The sequence below is a fragment of the Dromiciops gliroides genome, chromosome 1, assembly GCF_019393635.1.
Source record: "Dromiciops gliroides isolate mDroGli1 chromosome 1, mDroGli1.pri, whole genome shotgun sequence".
NCBI lineage: Eukaryota > Metazoa > Chordata > Mammalia > Microbiotheria > Microbiotheriidae > Dromiciops > Dromiciops gliroides.
In genome coordinates this window covers 433,296,820-433,315,604 of record NC_057861.1, presented here as the reverse complement: position 1 = coordinate 433,315,604, position 18,785 = coordinate 433,296,820, and the positions used below count along the sequence as shown (strand labels likewise).

Genomic DNA, 18,785 nt, shown 5'->3' with positions numbered 1-18,785 from the left:
GGAAACAACATGAAAACAATTATAGACAAATAACATATAGAAGAAACTGGAGATAATCAATAGAAGAAAGTCATTAAGATTTAGGAACACTTGACAAAAACTGCTGGGAAAAGTGGAAGATAGTATAGCAGAAACTAGGCACAGACCAACATCTTATACCTTATACAAAAATAAGGTCAAAATGGGTTCAAAATTTAGATATAAAGGGTGATACCATAGATAAATTAGGAGAGGAAGGAATAGTTTACCTCTCAGATCTATGGAGAGGAAAACAATTTATGTACAAACAAGAAATAGAGAATATTCTGAAAGGTAAGATGGAAAGACTTTGATTACATTAAATTAAAAAGGTTTTGTATAGGAGCAGCTGGATGGCACAGTGGATAGAGCACTGGCCCTGGAGTCAGGAGTACCTGAGTTCAAATCTGGCCTCAGACACTTAACACTTACTAGCTGTGTGACCCTGGGCAAGTCACTTAACCCCAATTACCTCACTTAAAAAAAAAAAAGTTTTTGTACAAACAGAAGCAATGCATCCAAGATTAGATGGGAGGCAGAAAACTGGGAAACAATTTGTGCAGCCAGTATTTCTGATAAAGGCCTCATTTCTAAATATATATATATATATATGGGGAACTACATCAAATTTATAAGAATGTAAGTCATTCCCCAACTGAGAAATGGTCAAAGGATATGAACAGGCAGTTTTCTGATGAAGAAATAAAAACTATCTATTGCCACATGAAAAAATGCTCTAAATCACTATTTAATTAATTAATTAATTTATTTTTTGGTGAGGCAATTGGGGTTAAGTGACTTGCCCAGGGTTACACAGCTAGTAAGTGTGTGTTAAGTGTCTGAGGCCAGATTTGAACTCAGGTACTCCTGACTCCAGGGCCGGTGCTCTATCCACTTCGCCATCTAGCTGCCCTGTAAATCACTATTGATTAGAGAAATGCAAATTAAAACAACTCTGAGGTACCACCTGACACCTATCAGATTGGCTAATATGACAAAAAAAGGAAAATAATAAACGTTGGAGAAGCTGTGGAAAAAATGGAACATAAGGCATTGTTGGTGGAGCTGTGAACTGATTCAACCATTCTGGAGAGCAAATTGGAACCATGCCCAAAGGGCTTTGGAACTGTTCATACCCTTTGACCCAGTGGTACCACTGCTAGGTCTGTATCCCAAAGAGATCATAGAAGAGGGAAAAGACCCACATGTACAAAAATATTTATAGCAGCTCTCTTTGTGGTGGCAAAGAACTGGAAATAGAGGGAGTGCCCATCAATACGGGAATGGCTAAACAATTTGTGGTATATGATTGTAATAAAATACTATTGTGCTGTAAGAAATGATGAGCAGCAGTAGTTCAGAGAAACCTGGAAGGACTTACATGAACTGATGCTGAGTGAGATAAGCAGAACCAGGAGAACATTGTACACAGTAACAACTTTGTGTGATGAACAATGGTGATGGACTTGGTTCTTCTCAGCAGTGCAATGATCCAAAACAGTTTCAAAGAACTCATGATAGAAAATGCTCTCAACAGCCAGAAAAAAGAACTGTGGATTATGAATGCAGATTGAATGATACTGTTTCTATTTTTGGACAGTTTATTTTCCTTCTTTTTCGAGGTTTTCCCCTTGTGCTCTGATTCTTCTTTCACAAGATGACTAATACAGAAATATGTATACATATAACCCATATTATACTGCTTTCTGTCTTGGGGAGGAGGGAGGGAAGGGAAGGTGGGACAAAAATTTGGAACTAAAAATCCTATGAAAACAAATGTTGAAAACTATCCTTATATGTAACTGGAAAATAATAAAATACTTTTATTTAAGAAAATAATAATAAAACAGATTTAAGAAGACTGTGAAAGGATTACTGCAGAAGGTACAACTTTATCTGAGATGTGAATAAGTCAGGGAACCTAAAAGGTAGAGATGAGGAGGGAGAAAATTCCAGGCATGGCGAAGAGCCAGTGAAAAAGCTAGAGTTAAGAGATAGAGTGTCTTATGTGAAGGGGGGAAAGAACACCAGTGTCACTGGACTTCAGAGTTCATGTAGATGAGTGAGTTATAAGGAGATTGGAGGTGCAGCTAGGTGGCACAGTGGATAGAGCACCGGCCCTGGAGTCAGGAGGACCTGAGTTCAAATCCGGTCTCAGACACTTAACACTTACTAGCTGTGTGACCCTAGGCAAGTCACTTAACCCCAACTGCCTCACCTAAAAAAAAAAGGAGATTGGAAAGGTAGGGGGGGATTCAGTTATGAAGATCTTTGGACATTAAACAAGATTTTATATTTCATCCTGGAGTTTAATGTGGAGATTATGGAGAGGGTTATATGATCAAACCTGTGGTTTAGGAAGATTAATTTGACACCTGATTGGAGGATGGACTTAAAAAAGGAGAAACTGGAGTCAGGGAAGATCGACTAGTTCAGGCATGATGTAATGAGGGCCTATACCAGAATGGTGGCATTGTCAGAGAGAGGGGGTTGCATTGGCCTTGGATTCAGGAGGAGCTGAGTTCAAATCCAGTCTCAGACACTTGACACCAGCTGTGTGACCCTGGGCAAGTCACTTAACCCTCATTGCCCAGCAAAAAAAAAAAAGAAAGAAAGAAAGAAAGAAAGAACAAAAAGATAGGAAGAGGGTAGGGCCTAGAAGAGAAAGATAAGTTCAGTTTTGGACATGTTGAATTTAAGATGTCTATGGGACACCCAATTCAAGATGTCCAAAAGGCAGTAGGAATTTTAAGTCTGGAGATTAGGTGAGAGGTTGGCCTGGGTAAGTAGATCTCAGAATCATCAGTATAAAGATAAGTGAATTCATCCGACCTACCAAGGTATTTTAAAAAATTTTGTCCCCTATTCTACACATGGGTATACATTTTATAATTAATTAGGTGGAAGGATGCCTTAGAAGCAATATAACAATCCCGTCAGACTCCTTAGTTATTGTATACAATCACTTCCTTCCAAAATATAGCAAATTTTAATACTAAATTTTTCAGAATGGTTGAGCAATATCAGTATTATTTTCTTTAAGGGAGAAATTAAGCCTACTATGTTAAAAGTACTTAACAAAGTACCTGGGTCTAACTATTCACACAAAAAAGTTATACCATCTTAACTGACAAACAAGTATTCATAATACAAAATTAAATTTAAGCATTAATTGTATGTAAAATAGACAGGCATACAAAGAATCTCTGCATAGCTGTTATGGAATTTGCCAAAACTGTAGGTGATCAAAGCTGGCAAAACAGAGTCAGTGTGATTTTATATAACTGACATTTAAAACCTGTTAAGGAATAACAGCTAAATTCAGCCGCAAAACCATTTAGTAACAGTTTTCCTTAGAAACAGGCAGACCTAATGGGCTTGAGTCAAATGAAGAAATGGAAGCCTTTAGTATCTGCCTCAAAATCAAAAGTATCTCTAAAAAATGGGACTACAAAGCTGTTCATGTTCTAAAAAAGGTTAAGGACAACAGCAAACAAGCTTTAGAAGAGATCAAAGGCCCTTGGCAACATTTAGATGGGTCAATAACTCAGTCTTTTTAATAATTTACTATATCCCATTTTTCAAATTGCTGTTGTTTAGTCATTTCAGGTGTGACCATCTCTTTTTGACCCCATTTGGGGTTTTCTGGGCAAAGCTACTGGAGTGATTTGCCGTTTCCTTCTTCCACTCACTTTACAGATGAGGAAACCAAGGCAAAGAGGGTTAAATGATTTGCCCAGGGTTGCCCAGCTAGTGTCTGAGGATGCATTTGAACTCCAGGCCCATTACACTATCCACTGGACCAGCTAGTTGCCCCTCCACATTTTCCAAGCAGCCTTGTATAAAACCCTTTGATAGGATACTTAAGAGAAAATTAAAGATCTTCATAACCTTTACTTGGAGGTAGAAATCTGTACAATCTGATGCTTCAAGTTGGTAATTAATTACTCTTGTTCTCATGTTACATAAATCCCTGAATTAATCCAAATGTGTTAAAATTATCAATTGTACTTAGTAAGCAAATATGGAGGAGAATCCAAGTGTTTTATGACCACTAGAATTTCAGGATTTATTCAAGGGATTAAGAGGAATGTCACTGGAACCCCTTACTTTATTAAAGGAAACTAGTTCAGGTGCCACCTCTTTACAGAAGACTTTCCTGATTATTCAAGTTATTAGTATCCTTCTCCTCTCATCAGTTTATTTTGTCTTTCTCCTTTATTTCCTCATCTGTACATGCTTACTGCCCCAATAAAATGTAAATTTCTTGAGCAGAGGCCATCATTTTTATATTTCTATCTCCAGCATACCAGAGTACCTATCATATATTAATAATGCTTAATAAATACTTGTTGATTGATTTTTCACCACAAATATCTTAAAAGCCAAGATACTTAATTTTTTTTCAATAATCTAAAATTACTTGGTTCCAACCAAGTCTTCAGGTTGGAATTTTAGTTATTTTTCTTAGTAAAAGCAAACTGCTTAGTCAAAACTAGTACTAGACAGAGTAATAGCAATATTGCAAGATGGGCAACTGTGAAGGACTTGGGTAATCTCAGCAATACAATGATCCAAGACATATCCACCTCCAGACAAAGAACTTATGGTGTCTGAGTGCAGATTGAAGCAAACTTATTTTCATTTTCTGTCCTTTATTTCATGTTTTTTCCAAGTCTGTGTCTTCTTTCACAACATGACTAATATGGTAATAAGTTTTGCATTATTGAACATGTATAAACTATCTAATTGCTTATTGTCTTAGGGAAGGGGAAGGAAAGGAGGGAAAGAGAAAATGTGGAACTCAAAATTAAAAACTGTCTTTACATGTAATTAGGGAAATATATATATATATTAACCAAGTAGTTTTAAATTATTGAAAAAATTATTAGGGGGAAGCTAGTTGGTGCAGTGGATAAAGCACTGGCCCTGGATTCAGGAGGACCTGAGTTCAAATCTGGCTTCAAACACTTGACATTTAACTAGCTATGTGTCCTTGGGCAAGTCACTTAACCCTCACTGCCTGCACCCCCCCCAAATAATAATTTAAATTATTGGGAAAAAATTAAGTATCTTGGCTTTTAAGATATTTGTGGTGAATATACACACACACACACACACACACATATATAGAATTAGCACTAGACTTATAAAAGATTCCAATACTAGTTGCCATATCATATCATAAACTAATCCTACAAACAATACTTACAAAACAGCCTTGAAGACATTAAAGAATTAAGGTTTTGTTAACAAAATTTAACAGGAGTAGTAGCAGTGATAGAGATGGTAAATAATATGACCTGTGTACACTTGTCTAAGTTTTTAGTTTGGGGATTTTTACATATTCTTCTCACTCCTACCTACCCCAACCTCACATTATTTGTTCCTCAAAATACCTAAGACAATAAAATTATTACTTTCCTTAAATCCAAAAAAATGTTAAAAATATTCAGTGGTGTTATTTCTTAATTTTAATAAAGAACTTATAAACATTACTAATGGTTGACAGAATTAAAATAAACAGATTTAAATAGACTCCACAAAGAAAACATTTATTATAAGAACCTCTTTCCTCTGTGCTATTACACAAATGTTTTAAGTAATCTTATTTCTGTTCTAGTTTTTATTTTGTATTATCTGCATAGTGGGTGCAGAATAGTTTTCTGGTATTTGAATTTCCTATCTTTTATATTTGAAAGTCTCTCTCTCCTGACTGCAAGATCTACTGTTACTGGAACTGTTAGATCATGTGTTCTTGTAATGCTGGTTTTGTCGTTTTGGGGGGAGTATTTTTGCTTCTCTTCTATATCAGACTCTTCTCTATGTCAGTATTTTTGTGTGTGTTCCAAATCTGATGCTCTCTCCTTTGCATCTTTGAAAAACTTTCCATAGCAGATAACATTTTTTTCTCTTAATCTGCTAATTCATTTTAAAACTTCAGCTTTGAGGGCTACAAATTCTGACATTAGTTCCAGTGAAATCCAGAGTATGATCCCCACTGTTCTTTTGTGGATTTCGCTTTCTTTTTGAACCACTCTTGTATTTCTTATTCTTGTACCATGCTTTCTTGGGATTCCACAGGGCTCTGTTTCATGAAGCACTGGTTCACTTTACCTTCTCTTTGTTGAGAGCTCTGTATTCTCTTTCAAAACTTAGTAATAATCCTTTTTTCTAACTTTAAGGATACTCTTGATTTATATGCTTGTGCTCTGGGTTTTAACTGAGTTTTCTTCCTCTTGAAATCTTTAGGATTTTAGGTTTTGGATTTTTTTTTTTGCTTATATTCCCATGGTTCCTCACCTTTTGATTCCTTTCCCTTTGACAATGGGCACAACTCTGGGGGTGGACTGTAGAACTTAGAACTCTCCCACAATGGATATCTATGCTTCCCTGACTTGGGTTGCTGTTCTAAGTAGTTTCTGAGGGAACAGAAAGAACTGGCTCTAGTTGGATTCCAGTTGCCTTTTCCTTTAGCCACACATATTGGCCCTATGCCCCATGGCCCTTGTTCCTTTTTTCTCTGGCTGGACTCATTACCACTTTTCATAAGGTTGGGGGTAGAGTAAGGGAAGGTATCCCACAGTCACTGCTGCACGGGGGTGGGGGTGGGGTCTTTAACCTTGAGGTCACCCCAGGCAAAAGGCACCATACTCCCTACCCCAGGAGGCTGGCAGCATTAGTGACTGCTGCTTGTTACCAGTGTGAAGCGGGTAGGGAGGGGTAAGGAATGCTGGTAGACCACAGCAGAAGGAGATCACAGTGTGAGTCCTAGGCACAAGCTCATAGGCTGTTCTATGCCTTTTATGAGATAGGAGTTTCAGGAAAAAAATCATGAATTTTCTGTCAGTAAGTCAAAGAGAATAAATAAGATGTAAGATTAAAGGATCTGAAAGAGCAGAGTAAAGAGCATATCTTTTGAAATGCTATACAACTCAAACAAGTATAGCAGAGACACTACTTAAGCACTTTTCCTTCTTTTCCCCCTGCCCCCCCAAAAAGTGACAAATCCTGAACTATACCTTCCCAAGTTCATGCTGTTTTGGGTCAGCATGAATTGAAACCTTTAACTCAAACTCTATCAGTGTATCATCTCATATGACATCAGGAAATTGTATTTAATGAAACAAGGTAAAGTAAGGTAAATCAAAGACAAAATAAGCAACATTTCTGGCACCCATTTCACTCCAAATGTCACCCAGGAACATCAGCATGTTCCCATTAATTCTAACCTAACAGAAGCAAAACAGCCCAGAGTCAGACTCATAATTCTGGTGTTACCTGTCAGCAAGAGCAAAACTTAGGAGCACCAGCTTCTCAACAGTCTTCCTCCAGCTTTGAACTGATCCAACCATTCTGGAGAGCAATTTGGAACTATGCCCAAAGGGCTATAAAACTGTACATACCCTTTGACCAAGTAATACCACTATTAGATCTTTATTCCACATGTACAAAAATATTCATAGCTGCTCTTTTTTTGTGGTGGCAAAGAATTGGAAATTGAGAGGATGCCCATCAATTAGGGAATGGCTAAACAAGTTGTGGTATATGAATGTAATGGAATACTATTGTGCTGTAAAAGAAATGATGAGCAGGCAGATTTCAGAAAAACCTAGAGAGATTTGCATGACCTGATGCTGAGTGAGGTGAACAGAATCAGGAGAACATAGTACACTGTGACAGCAACATTGTATGATGATCAACTGTGATAGACTTAGCTCTTCTCAGCAATATAATGATCCAAGACAAATCCAAAGGATTCATGGAGGAAAATGCTCTCCACATCCAGAAAAAAGAACTGTGGAATCTGAATGCAGATTGAACCATACTATTTCTACTTTTTTTTGTTTTTCTTTTTTGAGGCTTTTCCCTTTTGTTTTGATTCTTCTTTCAAAACATGACTAATGCAGAAATATTTTTAATGTCATTGTACATATATAATCTATATCAGATTGCTTGCTGTCTTGGGGAGGGGACAGGGAGAAAAATTTGCAACTAGAAATCTTATAAAAACAAATGTTGAAAATGATCTCTACATGTAACTAGATTTAAAAACAAAGAAACAAAAACATAGTCTTCTTCTAAGATCCCCTAGACCTCTAAGGATGTAACATTTTGATCCTGCCATGAGGTTAAGTACCTCTCACTGCAGCATGTGACAGTGCTATCACAACTGCATATTGTAGAGAGAATTGAGACTATTTCTGCTAATCCCTCTCTTCTCTCTTATGACTCCCCTTTGTCTTGGTTATCAGAAGAGTTTCCCAGCACTTCACCACACCTCTTTACAGGTTCCTCACACTGAACACTTGTTCAGCCTTCTAGGGGATGCAGTTCTTCTGCCAAAGGAGACATGCCCTCCTACCTAAGGACGTAAAGCAGCATGCACAAAAGGAAAGACTATAATAGGAGGGTTTGTTTTGGAATCAAAGTACAAGTGAATACATTGAGTAAAGAGGCATGATCAAAGCAACAGAAGAAGGGGGAAAAAGCACAAAGGAGAGCAGTTATTTGTAACTAAGGAAATATCAAGAGCCATCCTAGAACAGCTCACCTGTTTTGTAGTGTTACCACATAGACCTAACAAAATCTTGGAGAGCCAACAAAAGTGTTTTACTAGATATGACTGGTAACTAACTAACCTTACAATCTCCCCCTTTTAAACAATCTTTTATATATTTATTTGTTTGTTTATTGGTGAGGCAATTGGGGTTAAGTGACTTGTCCAGGGTCACACAGCTAGTAAGTGTTAAGTGTCTGAGGCCAGACTTGAACTCAGGTCCTCCTGAATCCAGGGCAGGTGCTCTATCCACTGCGCCACCTAGCTGCCCCATAACAATCTTTAAAAAACAAACAAAAAAAGAAATGGAGTATAACTAAATAAAAAAGCAACAGGAGATAATTTGGGGGCAAAATCCTCAAGAGCTGTTGTTAATAGGATAGGGAGTACTGAAATGATAACAACTGAGGAAGAATATAATGAGGACTAGAACTAAGGCTGAAGGATGGGGGAGAGATTCAAATAGATGGGGAAAGTGGCAGAACTTCATAGAATATAATTATGGGAAGGGATATTAATCAAAAAATTACTCTCAAGATTCTACCTTTGGGGTTAATAGAAAGTGCATATTCTAAATGAAGGTAAAGTTTAAGTATGGGCAGATACATATGAGCCTAGGGGGCAAAAATCCTGGTACTGCAAAAGAACAAAGAACCAAGGCCAGGGCCCTTTAGAATTCCCAGTCAGCAGGTTCTATATAAGTGGGAATCCATGAAAGCAACATTATAGGAAGAAGTATCAATAATTACACAAGAAAAGTTCCTACTGAGAATTTTGTTTACTTATGCTAGAGAATATAATCTACAAATCAATAATGTAGTCACCTTAGAAGCAAAGAAATTTTAAAATTTTGTCTCTGTATCCTCAGTATTGAGCAGAGTGCCTTGTACATGCTGGGCACTTAATGTATGATAAATTGAATTAGCTCCACCAGAAATTTGTGAAAAATGGGCACCATTCCAAAAACATGAATATAAAATGAAAGAAGTTAAACTATAAAAGTCTGAGATTTTAAAATATTATTACACTACAAGCAGTGTTGAATATGGAAAAATTCAGAGCAACATCAATCAACAAATATTTACTAAGCATCTTCTATGTGCCAGGCAATGTGCTAGGCTAGGGAATTAGGCAACACAATATAAAACAGCCTCTCCTTTCGAAGAGGTTATATTCTATTGAGGCATGAGAAGAATTATATGAAGTAATGCAGAATAAAATAAGCAGAACTGGGAAAACAATACACTCATTTACTTTACAAATGTAAACCAAAAGAACTAAAAAAGAACCTGAACACTGTGTTACTATAATAACTAAGAGATGAGAAAATGCAGCTTTCCTTTTTGTTGAGACAGAAGAATCTGGATGTGGAACATTGCAAATGCTGTCAGACATGGTTTATATGCCATTTTTTTTTTGCTGAACTTTTAAAAAATCTTTGCTCCAAAGGAATGCTGGTTGAGTAGGGGATTGGGAAGGACAAATTAGGAAATGAGTGGAACATAAAAACCAAGATATCAATAAAACTTGTTTAAAGTGCATTTGAGTAGGTGGACCCTAAAGGCAAAAATATGATAAAGATCAAATTAAGTAGGAAAAAACTGAAAATTTCTTCTAACATGCTGTAATTCCGTTCTGGTTTTACTGAACTTAAGGGGGGTTTAAAGAAGCAGTAACGTCATGAACGTTTTATTCAAGAGAAGTAGTTCCCTAATCTAAGAGCAATGAAAAGGCTTTGAAAGCACTGTTCTAAGGATATGGAAATAAACCTGTTTCAACATAGTGAAATCTCCAGATTGAATTTAAACTTTAACATGGGGGAAGTAGAGAGAGTTAAGAGCTGTCTCTCCCTGCATTCTTCTATCCTTTTCTGGCTTTACAGCTTCTCCACAGATTCCCATGAGACCTTAGTCATCTTGTATTGTTGTTTCTATACATGTATGTATATCAACTTCCAATGACTTTCAGTTCCATACTTTATTGTAATCTCTTTACCCGGCTATCCCTCCATGACTTTCTTCTCAGATTCCTATGTCTATTCTTTCTAGGCACCACTCACAAAGTGGTCTCATCAAAATCTCATCAAAATCATCCATGGTAGTTGACTGGAAAAAATGATAAACCTATTACCTCTAGTTATTAGATGAATAAAGAAAATGAAACATGGATTATTACACCTTTTCTTTCTTGGGTTATTAGCATAGTTTTAAAACTCCAGAGCTAGTTCTGTCCAACTTTGGGCCTCTCAAGCCCAGATTCTACTTTTGGGAAAGAATGTTGGTATAAGATTATTTCATGCAAACCATATGACTCCCTTACTCAAACTCCAGTGGCTTCCAATTGCCTCTAAGATACAATAGAAATTAATTACTCTTTAGCTTCACAACCTTGCCCAAACCTATCTTTCTAGCATCATGGGTTTTACTCTCTCCCCATCCCACACTGTGTTCAACCAAAAATCCAACTTCTATTTCTATAACTTTGCCCTGGCCACATCTCATTCTTGGAATGTACTCCTTCTTTACCTCTACCTCATAGAATGCTTTCTCTTTAAGATGCAGCTTGTTTCCCAGTCCCCTATATTACTATTACCCCGAGTCTACAACTACCATGTATATTGCTACATATATGTGGATCTGCTCACTTTATATTTATGCTGAACATATTTTCACATGTACTTATTTTCCATCATAAGAATGTAAATTCCTCTAAAGTAGGGATTGTTTCATTATTTTCACTTGTATCTTTAATGCCTCCCATGGCACTGGGCACAGAGATGCAACTTAGTACTTGAATGATTGGGTTTCAGCTTCAGATATTAAGTTATTCACAAACTTAACAAAAATTTACTAAATGATCCCTAGATAAGGGATTCTTAAGCTGAGGTCCATGGACTTTATTTCAAGAATTATATTTCAATGTAATTGTTTTCCTTTGTCATTTTATGCATTTAAAGACATTACTCCAAGGAGTCCAAAAGCTTCAACAGACTGCCAATGGGATCTATTACACGTAAAAAGATTTAGAACCCCTGGCTTAAGACAATTATAGATTAAGCATTCTTGCTCTATGTTCCAGTTCTAAGTTGAGTACAGGAATGGATTCCCCGCTAAACATACCCATAACAAAGATGAATAATTAGGAAGCAAAATGTTGCTTTGCTTTGCTAAATAAATGTTAACTTTACCAAGAATTCACCATAGCAATTTCCCAGAATTAAAAAAAAATTTTTAATTTTTTTTCTGCTTCATCTTTTTTTTTTAATGTATAAGGTATTTTATTTTTTCCGTTACATGTAAAGATAGTTCTCAACTTTTGTTTATACAAGCTTTACAATTTCAGATTTTTCTCCCTCCCTCCCCTCCCTCCCCCCACCCCTAGACAGCAGGTAATCTCATATAGGTTATATCTATATATCTCTATACATATAGATATAGATATATACACACACACATATATATACACATAATAACATTAATCCTATTTCTGCATTAATCCTGTTACAAGAGAAAAAAATCAGAGCAGTGATGCAAAACCTCAAAATAGAAAAAAAAAACAACAGCACCCAAAACAAAAGAAATAATATGGTTCAATCAGCATCTATACTCCACAGTTCTTTCTTTCTTTTTTTTTCTTGGATTTGGAGATCCTCTTCTATCATGAGTTCCCTGGAACTCTTCTGTACCATTGCATTGGTGAGAAGAATATAGTCCATCACAGTAGGTCAACACTCAATGTTGATGATACTGTGTACAATGTTCTTCTGGTTCTGCTCATCTCACTCATCATCAGCTCACGTAAGACCCTCCAGGTTTCTCTGAACTCTTCCTGCTCATCATTTCTTACAGCACAATAGTATTCCATTGTATTCATATACCACAACTTGTCCAGCCATTCCCCAATTGATGGGCACCCCCTCAACTTCCAATTCCTTGCTACCACGTAAAGAGCAGCTATAAATATTTTTGTACATGTGGGTCCCTTTCCCCCTTCCATGATTTCTTTGGGCAAAAGACCTAAAAGTGGAATTGCTGGGTCAAAGGGTATGCACAGCTTTATTGACCTTTGGGCATAATTCCAAATTGCTCTCCAGAATGGTTGGATCAGCTCACAGCTCCACCAACAATGCATTAGTGTTCCAATTTTCCCACAGCCTCTCCAACATTTATTATCTTCCTTTTTTGTCATTTTAGCCAATCTGATAGGTGTCAGGTGGTACCTCAGAGTTGTTTTAATTTGCATCTCTCTAATCACTAGAGATTTAGAGCATTTTTTCATATGGGAATAGATAGCTTTGTTTTCTTCATCAGAAAACTGCCTGTTCATATCCTTTGACCATTTCTCAATTGGGGAATGACTTGGATTCTTATAAATTTGATTTAATTCCCTATATATTTTAGAGATGAGGCCTTTATCAGAAGCACTGGCCTCAAAAATTGTTTCCCAGTTTTCTGCCTCCCTTCCAATTTTGGATGCATTGCTTCTGTTTGTACAAAAATTTTTTAATTTAATATAATCAAAATCATCCATTTTGCATTTTATAATATACTCTATCTCTTGTTTGGTCAAAAACTGTTCTCCTTTCCAAAGATCTGATAGGTACACTATTCCTTTCTCTCCTAATTTACCTATGGTATCACCTCATATCTAAATCATGTATCCATTTTGACCTTATTTTAGTATAAGGTGTAAGATGTTGGTCTATGCCTAATTTCTGCCATACTATCTTCCAGTTTTCCCAGCAGTTTTTGTCAAATACTGAGTTCCTATCCCAGAAGCTGGAGTCTTTGGGTTTATCAAACACTACATTACTAGTGTCATTTACTACTGCATTTCCTGAGCCTAGCCTATTCCATTGATCTACCACTCTATTTTTTAGCCAGTACCAGATAGTTTTGATGACTGCCGCTTTATAGTAAAGCTCCAGGTTTGGTACCGCTAACCCACCTTCCTGTGAATTTTTTTTCATTATTTCCCTGGATATTCTTGATTTTTTGTTTTTCCAGATGAATTTTGTTATTATTTTTTCTAGCTGTACAAAATAATTTTTAGGTAGTCTGATTGGTATGGCACTGAATAAGTAAATTAATTTAGGCAGTATTGTCATTTTTACTATATTAGCTCTGCCTATCTGTGAGCAATTGATATCTTTCCAATTATTTAGATCTGATTTGATTTGTGTGAAGAGTGTTTGGTAGTTATGTTCGTAGAGTTCCTGGGTTTGTCTTGGTAAGTAGACTCCCAAGTATTTTATATTATCTACCGTTACTTTAAATGGAATTTCTCTTTCTATCTCTTGCTGCTGGACTTTGTTGGTCATGTATAGAAATGCTGATGATTTACGTGGATTTTTTTTATATCCTGCTACTTTGCTAAAGTTGTTAATTGTTTCAAGTAATTTTTGACTTGATTCTTGAGGATTCCTTAAGTATACCATCATATCATCTGCAAAGAGTGATAGTTTTGTTTCCTCCTTGCCTATTCTAATTCCTTTAATTCCTTTCTTTTCTCTGATTGCTAAAGCTAACATTTCTAGGACAATATTAAATAATAGGGGTGATAATGGACATCCCTGTTTAGAATTTTAAAATTTAACTTTTCACTGTAAAAATTAAGTTTACACATAAGTTTTTAGGCATACAACTATTGTGTCAAGTAATGTAACTGTGAGAAAATGGGTAGTTGTCTCCTCTTAATGTGGATATAACAGCCAGTCATACTCCTCCTGACCTGTCTGTAGGACAAAGGTCTCAGATCCCCTCCTCCCCCTCAGGTTAGCAAGGTCACATGGTTCAAGGAGCACTGGTCTCAATAAGGTCGGCTCCAGAGTTGTGTCTATATAAGGAAGTATAAGGTCCACTCCTGAGTTATGCCCATACAAGGAAGAGGGGTGGGAATACTGCATTCCGATTAGCTAGTTTTTGAGCATAGATTGTAACCCCTGAGTAATTGGACCAGTGATGAAAAGGGGGAAGGTCCATTGGCGTTAGGGACTAGGGTATAAAACAAGGCCTGAGAGCCCCCTTTCTTGATACCCACTAGCTGCACACTAGGGTGCCTCCTTCTCATGAGAAGGAAATAAAGAACCTTTGCCACATCCCTGTTGAGTTCCTGAGAATTATTGAGAAGAGGATGGTTTTTTCCCTCAGTAACCTTGTTTCATTAATTTTCACCCCCCCCCAAATTCCTTAACCTAACATTCTCTAAAGTTAGGAGGATTCTTCTTCCTTCTCTATTATTAATTTTCCCAATACAAAACAATAAAGATTCATACCTTGTGTTGCTCAATAGCATCTATCCATTGCTGTCTATGATCTGGATCCTGAGCTCGAAGATACCAGACACTATCATTTACACTAATATCAAATCGGCATTCATCAAAATCATGAGGCTGTGGAGGAAAAATTAGATAGTGAATATCAAATTTTATTAAGCATTACTATGCTTTATACACTACGATGAGAACATTAATTTGAAATTTTTTATGCCAACATAAATAATTTGTGCTAAGTACTCTTAAGGCATTAAATAAGGATGGAAAAATACAAAAACTCAACTCTAATTTCTACCAACTAACTGTTTTGCTATGTACTGACCTCCATTTATAAAACAGGGTTAATACCTACCATCAAGTATAATATTTTGAGATAGATGTTCTACTGACAATCATATCTAGTTTCACTCTGCTACAGGCATAATACCAACTTAGTTTTATAAAAAAGTATTCTAAATTTGCAAAATTAGGTAGTTAAAAATAATCACATGATTTAAAAATAAATCTTTAATAGAAATAAAAAGACTTCCTGTCAAAATGACTACTTGAATAGGAGGCAGGCTGCCTAGAACTCATAACTATTCTAGCAAAACAGTGAAGTTCCCACAAGCCCAAATAATGAATGAGCAGTAAGTCCAATGAAAAACTATAAGTGACTTCTTCCACCCCGGATTTGCATATAAAAAAAATCAATTAGAAGCCTGAGGGCAATAGGAGAGCCCCTTCTCAGGCATGCTCCCCACACCCCCATTACTAGCATAAATGCTTTTAGGCTGAAAGACTCTAAAATAGCCAAAAGGGAGGTAAGGGCAGATCCCTTCCCTAAGAAATTAGGAGGGTAATCAGAAAGCCCCAAGAGCTCAAAAAGTCTCTAATCTGTCCAGAGACATTCAGAAGGCTCAGAAGGTCCAGTTCTTTGAATCTCCAAGATTAGGGGGTAGGGGGATAAGGGAAAAAAGGTCAGAGCAGAAACCCAGGAAACCTTGTGCAAGACCTATTAGATTTTGACCTCCCACCTCATCCAAAAATCCAGAAGGGAGCAAAGCCTGACCTTGACAATTCGGGAATTAAAGCTGGAAAGATGAGCTGATCAAAGAAAACACTGAGCAGTATCAAAAACTACTGTATATTTAGCTACCCTCCAAAAGCAGAGGATAAAACTTTTTGTCAAGAAAAGATTCGAAGTAAAAAACAGATTTTTCAACAAGGACTACATGAATATCTAGATGAAACAGATATAAAATGAGCAGCTTAAAAGAGAAAGTGGCATACCTCAGTCAAAAAAATGGAATTTCTAAAAAGTATAATAGACCAAGCAGAAATCAGCGCCTCTAGAGACAAAACATACAATCATCAAGCTTTCTAAAAACTATGACTTTTAGAAAAGCTCAGGTAATATATTTCAAGAAATCATGAATCAAGTAAAAGCAAAATTAGATCTAATTAAAAGAGATAAGGAAACTACATCTTCTTAAAAGGAACTATAGATAATGAAGAAATATCAATACTAAACATGTATGCACCAAATGGTATAGTATCCAGACTCTTAGGGGAGAAGTTAAATAAGTTACGAGAGGAAATAGCAAAACTATACTAGCGGGGGATCTGAATCTTCCCCTCTCAGAATTAGATAAACCTAACTGCAAAATAAATAAGAAAGAAGTTAAAGAGGTAAATAGAATATTAGAAAAGTTAGATATGATAGACATCTGGAGAAAACTGAATGGGGATAGAAATGAATATACCTTCTTCTCAGCAGTACATGGCACATACTCAAAAATTGACCATGTATTAGGGCACAAAAACCTCATAGTCAAATGTAGAAAGGAAGAATTGTAAATACATCCTTCTCAGATCATGATGCAATAAAAAATACATGTAATAAAGAGCCAGGGAAATGTAGACTGAAAATTAATTGGAAACTAAATAATCTCATTCTAAAGAATGAGTGGGTCAAACAACAAATCATAGAAACAATCAATAACTTCACCCAAGAGAATGACAATAATGAGACAACATACCAAAATCTATGGGATGCAGCCAAAGCAGTTCTTAGGGGAAATTTTATATCTCCAAATGCTTACATGAATAAAAAAGAGAAAGAGGAGATCAATGAATTGGGCATGGAACTAAAAAAGCTAGAAAAAGAACAAATTAAACATCCCCAACTAAATACTAAATTAGACATCCTGATAACGAAAGGAGAAATTAATAAAATTGAAAGCAAGAAAACTATAGAATTAATCAATAAAACTAAGAGCTGGTTCTATGAAAAAACAATAAAATAGATAAGCCTTTGGTTAATTTGATTTAAAAAAAGAAAGAAGAAAACCAAATTACCAGTATCAAAAACGAAAGGGGTGATTTCACCACCAATGGAGCTATTTCGCCCAATTGTATGCCAATAAATTTGACAATCTAAATGAAATGGATGAATATTTACAAAAATACAAATTGCCCAAGTTAACTAAAGAGGAAATAAAATCCTTAAATAGGCCCATTTCAGAAAAAGAAATCGAACAAATCATTAATGAACTCCCTAAGAAAAAATCTCCAGGACCAGATGGGTTTACAAGTGAATTCTACCAAACATTTAAAGAACAATTAATTCTAATACTATACAAACTATTTGGAGAAATAGGTGAAGGAGTTCTATCAAACTCCTTTTATGACACAAATATGATGTTGATACCTAGACCAGGCAGAGCCAAAACAGAGAAATAAAATTACAGACCACTTTCCCTAATGAATATCAATGCAAAAATCTTAAATAAAATATTAGAAAGGAGATTGCAGCAAGTGATCACCAGGATAATACACTATGACCAGGTGGGATTTATACCAGGAATGCAAGGCTAGTTTGACATTAGAAAAACTATTAATATAATCAACCACATCAATAACCAAACTAACCAAAATCATATGATTATCTCAACAGATGCAGAGAAAGCATTTGACAAAATACAACACTCATTCCTATTAAAAACATTAGAGAGCATAGGAATAGGTGGAGCTTTTCTTAAAATAATAAGCAGTATCTACCTAAAACCATCAGCAAACATTATATGTAACAGGGATAAGATCAGGGGTAAAACAGGGATGTCCACGATCACCTCTATTATTTAATATTGTGCTAGAAATGTTAGCTATAGCAATAAAAGAAAAAGGAATTAAAGGAATTAGAATAGACAAGGAGCGGGGCAGCTAGGTGGCGCAGTAGATAGAGCACCGGCCCGGGAGTCAGGAGGACCTGAGTTCAAATCCAGCCTCAGACACTTAACACTTACTAGCTGTGTGACCTTAGGCAAGTCACTTAACCCCAACTGCCTCACTAAAAAAAAAAAGAAAGAAAGAAAGAATAGGCAAGGAGGATACAAAACTTTCACTCCATCCAGATAATATGATGGTATACTTAGAGAATCCTAAAGAATCAACTAGAGGCAGCTAGGTAGCACAGTGTATAGAACACCAGCCGTTGAGTCAGGAGTACCCGAGTTCAAATCCGGTCTCAGACACTTAACACTTACTAGCTATGTGACCCTGGGCAAGTCACTTAACCCCAATTGTCTCACTAAAAAAAAAAAAAATAATAAACTAAGAAACTGCTTGAAACAATGAACAACTTTAGCAAAGTTGCAGAATATAAAATAAAACCACATCAACCATCAGCATTTCTATACATGACCAACAAAGCTCAGCAGCAAGAGACAGAAAGAGAAATTTCATTTAAAGTAACGGTAGACAATATAAAATACTTGGGAGTCTACCTGCCCAGACAAACCCAGGAACTCTATAAACACAATTACAAAACACTTTTCACACAAATCAAATCAGATCTACATAACTGGAAAAATATAAATTGCTCATGGATAGGCTGAGCTAATATAATAAAAACAACAATTCTACCTAAATTAATTGACCTATTCAGTGCCA

At 36.1% G+C, this 18,785-nt stretch overlaps 1 protein-coding gene across 1 annotated transcript in view; it reads right to left on the bottom strand.

The window, feature by feature from the left end:
* CERT1 (ceramide transporter 1) overlaps positions 1–18,785 on the bottom strand; it is a 155,765-nt gene that overhangs the window by 105,751 nt on the left and 31,229 nt on the right. The window contains exon 3 of the mRNA XM_043996787.1: positions 14,853–14,969. Coding sequence (XP_043852722.1) covers positions 14,853–14,969 — 117 coding nt within the window. The remainder of the gene's footprint in view (positions 1–14,852; positions 14,970–18,785) is intronic.